The 15,326-nt window shown below is 49.8% G+C and overlaps 1 protein-coding gene across 1 annotated transcript; it reads right to left on the bottom strand.

Moving 5' to 3' along the window:
* Positions 1 to 1,521: 1,521 nt before the first annotated feature.
* On the bottom strand, positions 1,522 to 15,222 carry TSN (translin). Its single transcript, XM_089658268.1, has 6 exons — positions 15,063 to 15,222; positions 13,896 to 13,989; positions 13,407 to 13,503; positions 10,247 to 10,362; positions 6,303 to 6,382; positions 1,522 to 2,567 (listed from the first exon to the last, which is right to left on the bottom strand). Exons 1-6 carry the CDS (start codon positions 15,126 to 15,128, stop codon positions 2,337 to 2,339), a joined length of 684 nt encoding a protein of 227 aa, XP_089514394.1. The 5' UTR covers positions 15,129 to 15,222; the 3' UTR covers positions 1,522 to 2,336.
* Positions 15,223 to 15,326: the final 104 nt, after the last annotated feature.

Genomic DNA, 15,326 nt, shown 5'->3' with positions numbered 1-15,326 from the left:
GTAGGTCTGTTGTTTTTCAAAAGAACAAGCTGTCCTGCAGATGTGGAAGTTAAGAGTGTTGGGACAAACTATTTACCACTGACAGAGGTGCTTACAATGATCAGCTTTTATGTAAAACCCTGATCCCAAATGAAAAAAAAAAAAAACACTGCTTGTGTAACTGCAGGACTTTGGCTTCAATTTGTCAGTGTATCTAAAATCTGCTACTCCACCTAACACTCCCGTTTCCCCAGATGGACAATGCTGCTGTCCAAAAAGATGTCCCCTGTGCTTCTTCATCCAGAGTGGGGAGCACTCTAATACAGGAGGTGTGTAACTGGCCAGATCACCAGGAAAAACGCCTAAAAAAAAAAAAGAAAAGAAAAAAAAAAAGCTATTGCAGCCACTACATCTAATGACTGGTAAGCTGCAATCAATATACGACAGTTTTGGGTTTATTACCGCTTTAAACCTGAATTCCAGGAATTCAGCAACTTTGCAAAAATAAAAGTGCAGGCCCAGTTAGGTGCATATCACCTCCCGGACTTCTCTTACTCATATGTGACATATATGTACTCATATGTGACATATATGTACTCCCAGAGGACACACTGCCAGCTGTGAGAGGAGAGAAGCAGACACAGCAACTCTGCCCACCCATCCCCTCGGCTGCCCATTCACAGAAGCCTTTGTATTTTGTGGATGAGCTCACATAATACAAAGGCTTCTATGAATGGGCAGAAGAAAGGGAGGGGATGGCAGTTTTTATTTTGGGAACGAGTTCACATAATACAAAGGCTTCTGCGAATGGGCAGAAGAAAGGGAGGAGATAGCAGTTTTTTTTTTTATTTTGTGAACGAGTTCACATAATACAAAGGCTTCTGCGAATGGTCAGAAGAAGGGGAGGGGATAGTAGTTTTTTTTCTATTTTGTGAACGAGTTCACATAATACAAAGGCTTCTGCGAATGGGCAGAAGAAAGGGAGGAGATAGCAGTTTTTTTTTTTATTTTGTGAACGAGTTCACATAATACAAAGGCTTCTGCGAATGGTCAGAAGAAGGGGAGGGGATAGTAGTTTTTTTTCTATTTTGTGAACGAGTTCACATAATACAAAGGCTTCTGCGAATGGGCAGAAGAAAGGGAGGAGATAGCAGTTTTTTTTTTATTTTGTGAACAAGTTCACATAATACAAAGGCTTCTGCGAATGGGCAGAAGAAAGGGAGGAGATAGCAGTTTTTTTTTTATTTTGTGAACGAGTTCACATAATACAAAGGCTTCTGCGAATGGTCAGAAGAAGGGGAGGGGATAGTAGTTTTTTTCTATTTTGTGAACGAGTTCACATAATACAAAGGCCTCTGTGAATGGGCAGAAGGAGGGGAGAGGCGGGTATAGCAGTTCCTGCAACTTTTGAATGAAGACCACAGTGAGCACATGGTCAACTGACACCAATAACCCGCCCAATGCTATCACCAATGTTGCTTTAGTGAAGACGGTTGCACAACAAGCAGAAATAAAAGTGTGACAGAACAACGTAGATGTATGTAAACCTGAAAATGGCTTTATTAACAGTAAACAAAAGACGCCATCAGGCAAACGCACACCCGCAGGGGATGAAACGTTTTTTCTTAACACAGGAAATGTTTTACAACGGACTTTTCACCTCAATAGCAAAGTCTATTTATTCAAGTACCTACAGCAGGAAGAAAACCGATAATATACCCAACGTCCCCCCGCGGCACACAGGCGAGTCGTCAGCCTCCTTCCAACCAGCACTCAGGGAATGCTGAGTTGCCCAAATCTTGCCAGATCCCGTACTCCATTGCAGCGTATTCTTGCAAGATTTGAGCTCCTCAGCATTCTTGTCAGCAGGATGACGTCACTCTGTACCACAAATATCAGGGAGAATTGAGTATATTATCTATCCCTCCTCCCCCAAACAGGTATTTTTATGCATTGTAAGAGAGGGGGAGCGCCTCGAAAAAGCAAACCTTGCCTCCGAGATGGAAGGTCCTCTTTAACAAAACATAGTGAAGTTTAGTTGTCATTCCCCTCCTCCCCCCCCCATAAATCGTTTTCCTCCCTAAAGTCTCTTCACTGTACAAAACAAACCAGAACAATGATGAGAAATGCGTCCACAGACAGAGCAGAAACACGAGAAGCTTCGGGCTGGTTCTTCAAAATAGTAAAAAAAACAAAAAACAGTTGAACCGTAACCAACAGAACAAAAATAGGAACTGGACTCCCAGAACGGGAACGAGTGATGTTTTGGCTCCAGCCTCCGGGAACCGGTGCGGGCGGAAGACACCCAGCCCCAGAGTGCGCACAGCAGTCAGAGTTCACCAGACAATGGGGTTCGTCTATGATTTCTCTGAGGTGGTCTGCGTTTTGTTGAGTCCCCTGATAGACAAGTCGTACACGACCTCCTCGATCTTCTTCACGTCGTATTTCAGACCGTCGTAGCGCTTCCTCAGCGAGTCGTTTTTCAGGTTCAGCAGCCGGAAGCCGAAGTCCAGCTCGTTGATGAAGGTGGCGATGCGGAGCGGTCTGGCGTAGTCGCCGGCTGTGACGCTGTTCACCGCCAGCCTGGACTGGGAAGGAAGAGAAGAAAGTGTCTAATAGCAGAAACAATTCACGGACCAAATATTAAAAGGTCCATCTGTCGCGGCATCCTGGCTGCCCCCCCCCCCCCCTCTGCTCCTCGCATGTCGCCCACTTCTTCACTCCACATACATGCGAGCAGCCGTTCAGCCGACACCTGGCTCATCGCACACAGTCGCTGTCACTCCACACCTCCTGCGTGCGAGGCGCCAGGTTGTCGGGTCCCTCGCTGCAGCCGGGGTAATGTCCTCACCTCCAGGCGCCAGTGAGCACAGCGCACTTTCCTTCCCACGCTGTGACCCACTAAAGAACAAAGAGCCACGTGCCCCTGGCGGAGGTGGAGCCTGTCGCCCAGGGCAATCTGATGTTAGGCATCAGATTTCTTGGGTTGCAAATTTGCTTATTGACTACCTGAGCTGGGGGAAAGAAGTACACATTTTCCTCCTGCCAACCCCCTGGATGCTCCATGTTCCTGTGAGGACCCCAGAGGTTGAGCCTCCAGGAAGCTGCCTCTGCTTCCGACTGCCCAGCCACCTCTCTGCCAGCGCCCTCTTTTCTTCTCTACTCTTCATCCTTGGCCAGGGTTCCCAGCGCTCCTCTCCCTCTCGCCCCGGACCCAGTGGATGCCTGCCCAGGGACCTGCCTCCACAGACCCTTTGGAACCTAATATCCAGCATCCGGACCCCATCACCAGCAGCCTGGAGTTGACCAACCTTACCAGAGTGAGCCCCTGAACCTTTCTGTCTCCCCGCCCTTACTGTGCCCATTACCACCCAGAGGATCCCTGCCCCTTTGCCATGCCTACTGTTGTAGTGCCATATTTCCTCTCCATGGACACTTAACCCTTGCTGTGCCCATTACCACCCAGAGGATCCCTGTCCCTTTCCGTGCCTACTGTTGCCCTGTGGACTGTTTCCCCGTTGCTGTGTCGGATTTCCTCTCCATGGACACTTAACTTTTGCTGTGCCCATTACCACCCAGAGGATCCCTGCCACTTGCCTACTGTTGCGCTGTGGACTGCTTCGCCATTGCTATGTCGGATTTCCTCTCCATGGGCGCTTAATTCTTACTGTGCCCTATTACCACCCAGAGGATCCCTGCCCCTTGCCTTGCCTACTGTTGCGCTATGGACTGTTCCCTGTTGCAGTGCCATATTTCCTCTCCATGGACACTTAATCCTTACTGTGCCCTATTACCACCCAGAGGATCCCTACCCCTCGCCGTGATGAAGCCACGTGACCCGGTGGCGTAACGCGTAGGGGAGGGGCTCTGACGTCACGACGCTTAAAGGCAACACACAGCAAGTATACTGCAGCTATCAAAAGCACACTGTGGATTAATTTTACAATGTTTTAAAGCGATTTTAACTTGTATTACATGTGAGTGCGCTACTTTATTTAATAAAGGTTTTAAAAAAGAAGATATGGCGTTATTATTATACAGGATTTATTTAGCGCCAATGGTTTGCTCAGCGCTGTACATTATAGTGGGAGACAGTACAGCAACAATACAGTTCAATACAAGAGGGTTATATTCTTTATTACTCTTTATGGCACTTATACCTATGGAGGAAGAGTCCTAAGGAAGTGAGGAGACCCCCGAACTGTGAAGAGGGATAATTCCATTCAACTCCAAGTCCAATTAAAGGGACACAAGCTTTGTATGACCTCAGGTGAGGGCACAGCCGGGGACGGTGCACATGATCTGATTGGTGGATTGCATGCAAATCGTTTCTTATCACATCGCTAGAAGGAATGTCAATGTCACGGACTGATTAAGGACATTTATGCAGCAGAAGCGGGATTGCATTATCACATATAATTTGTTGTTGTATTTAATTTATTTAATAATTTTTTTCACTCTTTATTGTAATGGTCAGTGGAGCGCAACACGGTTTATGATTTTTGTGGTCGTACTGTTACCCTGTGGATCTTTGCTGTGCCCTAATACCACCCAGAGGATCCCTGCCCCTTTGCCATGCCTACTGTTGCCCTGTGGACTGTTCCCTGTTGCCGTGCCACATTTCCTCTCCATGGGCACTCAACCCTTGCTGTGCCCTATTACTACCCAGAGGATCCCTGCCCCCTTGCCATGCCTACTGTTGCCCTGTGGACTGTTCCCTGTTGCCGTGCCACATTTCCTCTCCATGGGCGCTCAACCCTTGCTGTGCCCTATTACTACCCAGAGCATCCCTGCCCCTTTGCTGTGTCTACTGTTGCCCTGTGAAATGTTCCCTGTTGCTGTGCCACATTTCCTCTATATGGGCGCTCAACCCTTGCTGTGCCCTATTACCACCCAGAGGATCCCTGCCCCTTTGCCATGCCTACTGTTACCCTGTGGACTGTTCCCTGTTGCCGTGCCATATTTCCTCTCCATGGGCGCTCAACCCTTGCTGTGCCCTATTACCACCCAGAGGATCCCTGCCCCTTTGCTGTGTCTACTGTTGCCCTGTGAACTGTTCCCTGTTGCTGTGCCACATTTCCTCTCCATGGGCGCTTAACCCTTGCTGTGCCCTATTACTACTCAGAGGATCCCTGCCCCTTTGCCATGCCTACTGTTACCCTGTGGACTGTTCCCTGTTGCCGTGCCACATTTCCTCTCCATGGGCGCTCAACTCTTGCTGTGCCCTATTACTACCCAGAGGATCCCTGCCCCTTTGCTGTGTCTACTGTTGCCCTGTGGACTGTTCCCTGTTGCTGTGCCACATTTCCTCTCTATGGGCGCTCAACCCTTGCTGTGCCCTATTACTACCCAGAGGATCCCTGCCCCTTTGCTGTGTCTACTGTTGCCCTGTGGACTTTTCCCTGTTGCTGTGCCACATTTCCTCTCCATGGGCGCTTAACCCTTGCTGTGCCCATTACTACCCAGAGGATCCCTGCCCCTTTGCCATGCCTACTGTTACCCTGTGGACTGTTCCCTGTTGCCATGCCACATTTCCTCTCCATGGGCGCTCAACTCTTGCTGTGCCCTATTACTACCCAGAGGATCCCTGCCCCTTTGCCATGCCTACTGTGGCCCTGTGGATTGTTTACACCTTTGCCATGTCGGATTTAATCTCCATGGATGAATAAACCTTTCTAGGCTCCTGCCCCGAGGATCCCTGCCCATTGTCTGCTATATCATTGCCCTGTGGACTGTTCCTCTCTCGCTTTGCCATATTCCCCCCTCGGAGGGTCATTTCCAGTTGCTGAGCCCATTGCTCCTCTCTGAACTGATTATCTGTAGCGTAGCCCAATGCCACCCTTCCTGTACCCCCAAGTCTTCCAATAAATGCCCGAACGTCGAGTTCCATGTGATCTGCCTCTGTGTGCTCTCTGCATTGCTAGTCCGTCACGCCATCTCTGAGCAAAGACATGCGGAGGACCCACTTCCTGTAAACAGAGATGGCGAGAAGATTCGGAACTGAAGGCAGCTTTAGATAAAAAGGGCTATTAGATTTAGTTTTCATTTTCTAATGCGGGAAGAGGGGGGGGGGTGTGGAACTCATATCAGCTCTGGAATGCCAACCCCTCTGCACCCTCAGAATACTCAATGCTGGACTCTTTCCATGCAACAATCAGAGTGCTCCTCACCTCAGCAATGAATAGTCAGAACAATCCCCACCACTTCACCAGTCTGCAGCCTTGGAGAAATACCAGTCCAACCATACACCCCCCCCAGATCTTATGGTTAACACCCTATAGATTCTATACGACAGCTGCGTCTCACGCGTTTCATGTACTTACCAGCTCGCTGGCCAGGTTCAGTACACCGGACAGGTAATCTTCAATGTCCAGGTGGAAGCCCTTCTCCCGGTCACACTCAACTAGGACAAGAGAACACCATTAGAAGATGTAATACCGCATGCGGTCTGCCGTATGGAATGAAGAGAATTAATGAATTTCATTATGAATTTCCTGTTATTTGAAGTTCAGTCCTGAGATTATCCGAAGAAAATCCGGCTAGGGAATCAATTGGGGCAATGCTGAGTGAGTGGTAAAACCCGACATGGACAACTCTTTAGGTGACCCTGTGCCACCTTTCAGGTTTCTTTAGTAAAAAACTTACATATCACAACTACATTGTACATCCAGGTGGATTATACTGACCTTTTTTTCAGGACAAATTGGGCTTTCATTTGGTGGTAAATGGTAATGGAAATCTCCTGATTTGTTATCAAAGAAAAACTGTCTAAAATATTTTTAAAAAAATGTTTTTTTCATTTAACGGTATATTTCTTGCTACTACTATAACCTACCACCAAAGAACGACCCAAAATAAATCCTCCTGTTCCTATCACAGCGATACCATATATGTATGTTAGTTGTTGTTTGTACCCAGAGTACAGCCCAGAAACAATAGTGCGCATTTTGCTTTTTATTTTTTTAATCCAACCTAAAACACACCGACACTGATCCGAATTTAAACATTTATTTTTATTTCATTTATTTCAGGTACCTATATAGCGCCGTCAATTTACGCAACACTGTACATATACAGTGGGGCAAAAAAGTATTTAGTCCCCACCAATTGTGCAAGTTCTCCCACTTACAAAGATGAGAGAGGCCTGTAATTGGCATCATAGGGAGACCTCAACTATGAGAGACAAAATGAGAAAACAAATCCAGACAATCACATTGGCTGATTTGGAAAGAATTTATTTGCAAATTATGGTGGAAAATAAGTATTTGGTCACCTACAAACAAGCAAGATTTCTGGCTCTCACAGACCTGTACCTTCTTCTTTAAGAGGCTCCTCTGTCCTGCACTCATTACCTGTATCAATGGCACCTGTTTGAACTTGTTATCAGTATTAAAGACACCTGTCCACAACCTCAAACAGTCACACTCCAAACTCCACTATGGTGAAGACCAAAGAGCTGTCGAAGGACACCAGAAACAAAACTGTAGACCTGCACCAGGCTGGGAAGACTGAATCTGCAATAGGCAAGCAGCTTGGTGTGAACAAATCAACTGTGGGAGCAATAATAAGAAAATGGAAGACATACAAGACCACTGATAATCTCCCTCGATCTGGGGCTCCACGCAAGATCTCACCCCGTGGGGTCAAAATGATCACAAGAACGGTGAGCAAAAATCCCAGGGCCACACGGGGGGGGACCTAGTGAATGACCTGCAGAGAGCTGGGACCAACGTAACAAAGGCTACCATCAGTAACACACTACGCCGCCAGGGACTCAGATCCTGCAGTGCCAGACGTGTCCCCCTGCTTAAGCCAGTACATGTCCGGGCCCGTCTGAAGTTTGCTAGAGAGCATTTGGATGATCCAGAAGAGGATTGGGAGAATGTCATATGGTCAGATGAAACCAAAATAGAACTGTTTGGTAGAAACACAACTCATCGTGTTCGGAGGAGAGAGAATGCTGAGTTGCATCCAAAGAACACCATACCTACTGTGAAGCATGGGGGTGGCAACATCATGCTTTGGGGCTGTTTCTCCACAAAGGGACCAGGACGACTGATCCATGTACAGGACAGAATGAATGGGGTCATGTATCGTGAGATTTTGAGTGCAAACCTCCTTCCATCAGCAAGGGCATTGAAGGAAACCCACACAGGCACAGGGAGAACATGCAAACTCCAGGCAGGTGGTGCTGTGGTAGGGATTTGAACAAAGGACCCTAGTGCTGCTAGGCGGAAGTGCTAACCATTTAGCCACTGTGCTGCCCAAAAAATGTTTTTATTAATAACCCCCCCCCCCCCCAAAATAAACATGACCTTTGACACAAACCCTGGCACGGGCCAAGGTCAAACCTTGATCTAGGTTTTTGAGAGAGAGAGAGAGAGAGAGAGAGAGAGAGAGAGAGAGAGAGAGAGAGAGAAGGGGGGGGGAGAGGGGGGGGGACAATGACACAGCAGATCACTGGTAAATGCAGTTGCCGGTTATCAGCTGCACTTTCCTCACACTGTCACAGCGTGAGGAAAGTACTGCTGATAGCCGGCAATTGTCAGAGGAGGGATCGGCACTGATCAGCAGGACACTGATGATCAGTGCCCTGATGATTGTTGCCCAGCAGTGCCACCCACCAGTACCGCCCACAAGTGCCCAGCAGTGCCACCCACCTGTGTCTAGTAGTGCCACCCACCTGTGCCCACCAGTGCCTAGTAGTGCCACCCGTGTCCACCAGTGCCACCCACCTGTGCCTAGTAGTGCCACCCACCTGTGCCCACCAGTGCCACCCACCTGTGCCCACCAGTGCCTAGTAGTGCCACCCACCTGTGCCCACCAGAGCCTAGTAGTGCCACCCACCTGTGCCCACCAGAGCCTAGTAGTGCCACCCACCTGTGCCCACCAGTGCCACCCACCTGTGCCCACCAGTGCCTAGTAGTGCCACCCACCTGTGCCCACCAGAGCCTAGTAGTGCCACCCACCTGTGCCCACCAGTGCCACCCACCTGTGCCCACCAGTACCTAGTAGTGCCACCCACCTGTGCCCACCAGAGCCTAGTAGTGCCACCCACCTGTGCCCACCAGTGCCACCCACCTGTGCCCACCAGTGCCTAGTGCCACCCACCTGTGCCGCCTATCCATGCCGCCTCATCAACACACATCAGTGAAGGAGAAAAATTACTTGCTCGCAAAATTTTATAATTAAAAAAAAAGTTTTTCTTTGTTTCGCTATAAACAAAAAAAAAAAAACGCAAAAAAAGAGAGGCACCCAGTGGCGATTAAATACCACCAAAAGAAAGCTTTATGTGTGTGAAAAAAAATGTCATATGGATACAGTATTGCATGACTGCGCAATTGTCATTCAAAGTGCTGAAAGCTGGCCTGGGCAGGAAGGGGGTATAATTGCCCAGTAGGCAAACGGTAAAGTCACTGTGCGATTTAAAATTGCGTGATTTGTGTGCAATTTATGAAGCTACTTGTGAAGATTTTCAACGATTTCTTGCCATTTGCAATGCGATTTCCATTATATTCTATGTAATGCAAGAACTACTTTAGAAATCGTAACGCAGCAAACCGCACAGACACCGACATTCACATTCATTAGATGCGATTTCAATTCGCAAGTCGCACCTGAAATGGCACCGGTGTGACCGGGCACTGAATCATTCACACTATCGATTGCACTAACAGGTGCGCTTGTTGGACAGGCAGCATGAACTGTATATAGACTCAGCTACTTGCAGTATACAGCGCTGTGTTCTGGCCGTGCGATGGGGACTTCCCAGGACAAAACAGAGCCGGGATGGGCGCTGTTCAGCCATTCGCGGGAAGCTTTGTATGCTATGAAGTCAATCAACCCCAATGAATATCTTCAAAAAAAAAAAAAAAAAAGAGGTCAGTAAAGGATCGTCAACATTTTTCTTTCCGGACAAGTCTCCGTTTTTAGAAGGAAGTCACTGTGGAGTAACTGTAGATTCACATCTATGCGGGTGGTGCCGCTGCGGATCCGCACGAAAATCCACCCGCACAGAGAATTGCAGACCAATGCGCGGGTGCCATTAGTTCTAATGGTATGCTGCCCGCAGTGGAAATCGCAACCGTACTGGGCTGTGTTTTCCAAAGAAGTGCAGGGACTTCTTCCCTGCGTGTCACAGGCGCGGGAGTCCATTCAAATGAATGGGCTCTCGCGCCCGTGCAGAACGCGGCCCGCACGACCGCATAGCTGTGAACCAGGAGGTAAAGAGGGCCAGTGCTCCAAGGATGTGACAGCAGCAACCTACTTCCCAGTATCTCACACACGGCCTCCCGGGTCACCAGCTGCTCACTCTCCAGGTAGACCAGGAACGCGGCCTGAAACACGAGGCGCTGCAGGACGAACCGCCACTGATCGTGAAACCTGCAGGAAGAAGAAAGACAGTTGTATATGTTGCGCTATATTTGAGCAGTCGTTTACGAAACAAATATTATCGGAACAAAATACACTCGAATGAATTTTACTGCAAACACACCCAATATTATACCTAATTTTTGGCTAAAATATAAAAAGATTGTGTTGTGTTGAGTAGATCGATGCCAAACGTGTCAAGCCTTTAAATTGCACGTCTGTGGAATGGCAAAAAAAAAAAAAAAAAAACACACATTCGGTACACAAAATTTTCTATAGGTGATGCTTTAACTCTTTCACTGCCACAGCTGTTTTTGCATCTTTTTTTTTTGCACACGTTTAAAAAAAAATAATTTTAGGCCTACAAATTACACAAAACCCTCCGAATATTATATATTTTCTGCAGGCAGACACCCTAGAGAATGAAATTGTGGTCGTTCCAATTTTTTATACAACACGATATTACCACAAAAGGTCTAAGAAACACAACATTTCAGTAAAAAAAAAAACATTAATGTGAATTATAGGGCAAACAAATACAATAAATTTCCCAGGAAAATATAAAAGACGAGTAAATAGATACCCAACATGTCAAACCTTACATTTCTGTGCACCAGTGAAATGGTGACAAACTTCAGTACCCCATATTTTTAATAGGCGAGGCTGCGTCAGTTTAGTGTCACGAAGGAGGTGTTGTGCTCGGATTATTGCTCTCAGTCCAGTGTGAGGCAATATGTAACGTGTATCACAATCAACGTTTTCATATGTACGCCCTCCTGACACATATGTGCGTATATGTTAAAGTGAGGGGGGCCTTAACCTTTTTTTTTTGGGGTGGGGGGGATGTTGCGTGCTTGAGTGTAACTATTTTTGCAGTAAAAAAAACTATTTTTGCGTAACTCTTTTTTTTTTTTTTAACCACTTGCTCTCCTGATGATTTCCCCCCTTCCTGACCAGGCCATTTCTTGCGTTTCTGCGCTGCGTTACTTTAACTGCCAATTGCGCGGTCATGCAACGCTGCACTCAAATTAAATTTACGTTCTTTTTTCCCACAAATTTAGCTTTCTTTCGGTGGTATTTGATCGCCTGTGTGTTTATTTTTTTGGACTTTTTGCTATTAAACATGATCAAAATGCGGTTGGATCCTGTCTTCTCTGATCCTCCCCTTCTTCCAGTGTTCTCTTATCTCCTGATAAGATATATTGTGTGGAGTCACTCTGCACATGCTCAATTTGGTGTGTATTGCTAGAGAGCTTTTTTTTCTTGGGAGAGTACATATGATCAGCACAGGGCCAATCAGAGCTGTCAAGGCAGAGGTCAGAGGTTCTGCATCCTCCTAGAGCAGAAAGAAAACTCCTACAACATTTAAGCAGTGCTTTGCTGGACACTGATAGAAGTCACAAAATTGCTATATACTGCTGATGAGAGAAAGGTATTTAGCAGTTTATATTTACTAAAATAATTGCATTTCCATTTTCTGTGTACTGTGGGAGACCAGATATAGTGAATGCGGGGTCCGGGGAGAGCGGATATAGTGAATGCGGGGTCCGGGGAGAGCGGATATAGCGAACGCGGGGTCCGGGGAGAGCGGATATAGCGAACGCGGGGTCCGGGGAGAGCGGATATAGCGAACGCGGGGTCCGGGGAGAGCGGATATAGCGAACGCGGGGTCCGGGGAGAGCGGATATAGCGAACGCGGGGTCCGGGGAGAGCGGATATAGCGAACGCGGGGTCCGGGGAGAGCGGATATAGCGAACGCGGGGTCCGGGGAGAGCGGATATAGCAAACGCGGGGTCCGGGGAGAGCGGATATAGCAAACGCGGGGTCCGGGGAGAGCGGATATAGCAAACGCGGGGTCCGGGGAGAGCGGATATAGCAAACGCGGGGTCCGGGGAGAGCGGATATAGCAAACGCGGGGTCCGGGGAGAGCGGATATAGCGAACGCGGGGTCCGGGGAGAGCGGATATAGCGAACGCGGGGTCCGGGGAGAGCGGATATAGTGAATGCAGGGTCCGGGGAGAGCGGACATAGCGAACGCGGGGTCCGGGGAGAGCGGATATGGTGAATGCGGGGTCCGGGGAGAGCAGATATAGTGAATGCAGGGTCCGGGGAGAGCAGATATAGTGAATGCAGGGTCCGGGGAGAGCGGATATGGTGAATGCGGGGTCCGGGGAGAGCGGATATAGTGAATGCGGGGTCTGGGGAGAGCGGACATAGTGAATGCGGGGTCCGGGAGAGCGGACATAGTGAATGCGGGGTCCGGGAGAGCGGACATAGTGAATGCGGGGTCCGGGGAGAGCGGATATAGTGAATGCAGGGTCCGGGGAGAGCAGATATAGTGAATGCAGGGTCCGGGGAGAGTGGATATAGTGAATGTGGGGTCCGGGGAGAGCGGATATAGCGAATGCGGGGTCCGGGGAGAGCGGATATAGTGAATGTGGGGTCCGGGAAGAGCGGATATAGTGAATGCGGGGTCCGGGGAGAGCGGATATAGTGAATGCGGGGTCCGGGGAAACCAGATATAGTGAATGTGGGGTCCGGGGAGAGCGGATATAGCGAATGCGGGGTCCGGGGAGAGCGGATATAGTGAATGCAGGGTCCGGGGAGAGCGGATATAGTGAGAAATGGGAGAGCCCAGGAAGCACCAGAGGTTCCGCTGGCGAGGTGCTGCACTTTGAAAGCCCCATAAGAGGGATCTAGAGCCGCCTAATCACTTTTATCGGAAAGCTGACTCTTGAAGCCGGGGGCACCTACCCATCATGTGATCAGGTGTCCATCCCGCCGGGATGCCATGTGTCCCCCATTGGGAAGATCTCCCTTCAGGTCAGTTCAGAGATGAAGCGGCACCACCTGTAGGCAGTGCCGGAAACACTTCTGCTAATGTGCAACACTTCCTGTCCCAGTGACACAACCTTCGAAAGTGAGGGGAAATTGCCTCTTGGTTGTCACCGGCACAGGAATGAAGTACACAGCCCCGGCACTACGTCTCAGCACTGACCCCTGGAACACAGCCGGTGGAAGACGCCCCAATGGGGAGTGCCCGCATCGGGCCTTACCGGTAATATTGATCGGAGGGGAACTTAGTGGCCAGTTCCTTGAGCTGCGTCCGGACGGTGCTGAAATGTTCTCGTGCTTTCAAGCACTTCGCAGGAACTGAGGAAAGAAAACACAGAAGGGGGGGCGGTAATTATGACAGTAACTGCACCCTTAATATTCCGCTTTCTGCAGAGCCCGTCAAACAGAATTGTATTTTTGCGTTTTGTAGCTCCCACCCAATTTTTGTCTCCGCCCCGAGATCTGATCCACCCAATTGTAACCACAGAAAGAAAATAAATACCCGGGGGGGGGGGGAGGATTGGAATGATGAAGTGGGGGGAGGAGGGATCAATTATACACCCAATATATTGTCTTTTATATACTAAACCATTCTGGATACACAACGCTGGATGGGCTGCTTGCTGGCCGACCCCTTTACTAGTGGAGGCGGAGTCATGCTGATGAATGATGGGGAGGGGCGGAGTCAGCAGACAGCGTGGCACACTCACTGTTGTTGAATCCCGCCTCCTGGTGGACGCCCTGAAGAAGGATGAGGATCTCCCGGGCCGTCTGCTCCAGACTCTGCACCACCTTCCGGATCTCCTGCAGAGAGCAACAAACACAGCTTTATACATCAGATGGGGGGGCGGGGACACTGATATCTCCTCCAGTGCTCCCACATCCACCCGACCCCCGCACTCTGCGCGGTACATCCACCCGACCCCCGCACTCTGCGCGCCACATCCACCCGACCCCCGCACTCTGCGCGGTACATCCACCCGACCCCCGCACTCTGCGCGGTACATCCACCCGACCCCCGCACTCTGCGCGCCACATCCACCCGACCCCCGCACTCTGCGCGCCACATCCACCCGACCCCCGCACTCTGCGCGCCACATCCACCCGAACCCCGCACTCTGCGCGGTACATCCACCCGACCCCCGCACTCTGCGCGGTACTTCCACCCGACCCCCGCACTCTGCGCGGTACTTCCACCCGAACCCCGCACTCTGCACGTTACATCCACCCGACCCCCGCACTCTGTACGGTACATCCACCCGAACCCCCGCACTCTCTACGGTACATCCACCCGACCCCCGCACTCAGTACGCCACATCCACCCGAACCCCGCACTCTGCACAGTACATCCACCCGACCCCCGCACTCTCTACGGTACATCCACCCATCCCCCGCACTCTGCGCGGTACATCCACCCGACCCCCACATTGTGTAGGTTACATCCACCCGACCCCCGCACTCTGCACGATACATCCACCCGACCCCTTCCACTGTTAGCACACTTTTGCCACACCCACCAACCCATGACATGTTGCTATTAGCCCCGCCCACCACTCCGCCCCCCTTCTTAAGAATTCTGATTTTTAAAAGTTCCTTAAATGACTGTATTCTCCCAACCCCCAATAACCGACCCATCCCCCCCCCAGATATGGTTCCCAACCTAAATCATTCCTAATAGTGGATGAAGCGCTCAGCCATGAGGGTAACAACCTAAATCATTGCCCCCCTCAATTATCTCCTCCAGTGAACCCCTCTGTACCCCCGTCCTCGCCACCACTCCCCCTGCTGGGTGTGTGGGGTCATATCCCCCCAAATAACACCCCATCCCCCACCTCAGTATCACCATCCCTCCTCCATTATCTCCCCTCCCCCCTCACCTCCCGGATGTCCTGGTCGGCGCCCAGCCCGCTCTGTAGTTGGACGAACATCTCTATCACCGACATCTTCTGCCTCTTCACCGGAGACTCGGGGGTGACGTAATTCAGCGGGGCGGGGCCGGAGGATCAAGAGCAACGTGGGTTGGCTGATCGGCTTCTACCAACGAGACAGAGATGGAGAGGAACTTCCGGTGATGTCATCACTCCTCGCCGGAAGTGATATTCCTTATACTACAAAGAATACGAACAAAATAATACTAACGA

The sequence above is a fragment of the Staurois parvus genome, unplaced genomic scaffold (assembly GCF_062004578.1).
Source record: "Staurois parvus isolate SC_StPar_1 unplaced genomic scaffold, SC_StPar_1.0 ptg001061l, whole genome shotgun sequence".
Classification (NCBI taxonomy): domain Eukaryota; kingdom Metazoa; phylum Chordata; class Amphibia; order Anura; family Ranidae; genus Staurois; species Staurois parvus.
The sequence above is the reverse complement of the archived record's forward strand: the minus strand, read 5'-3'. Positions and strand labels throughout refer to the sequence as shown.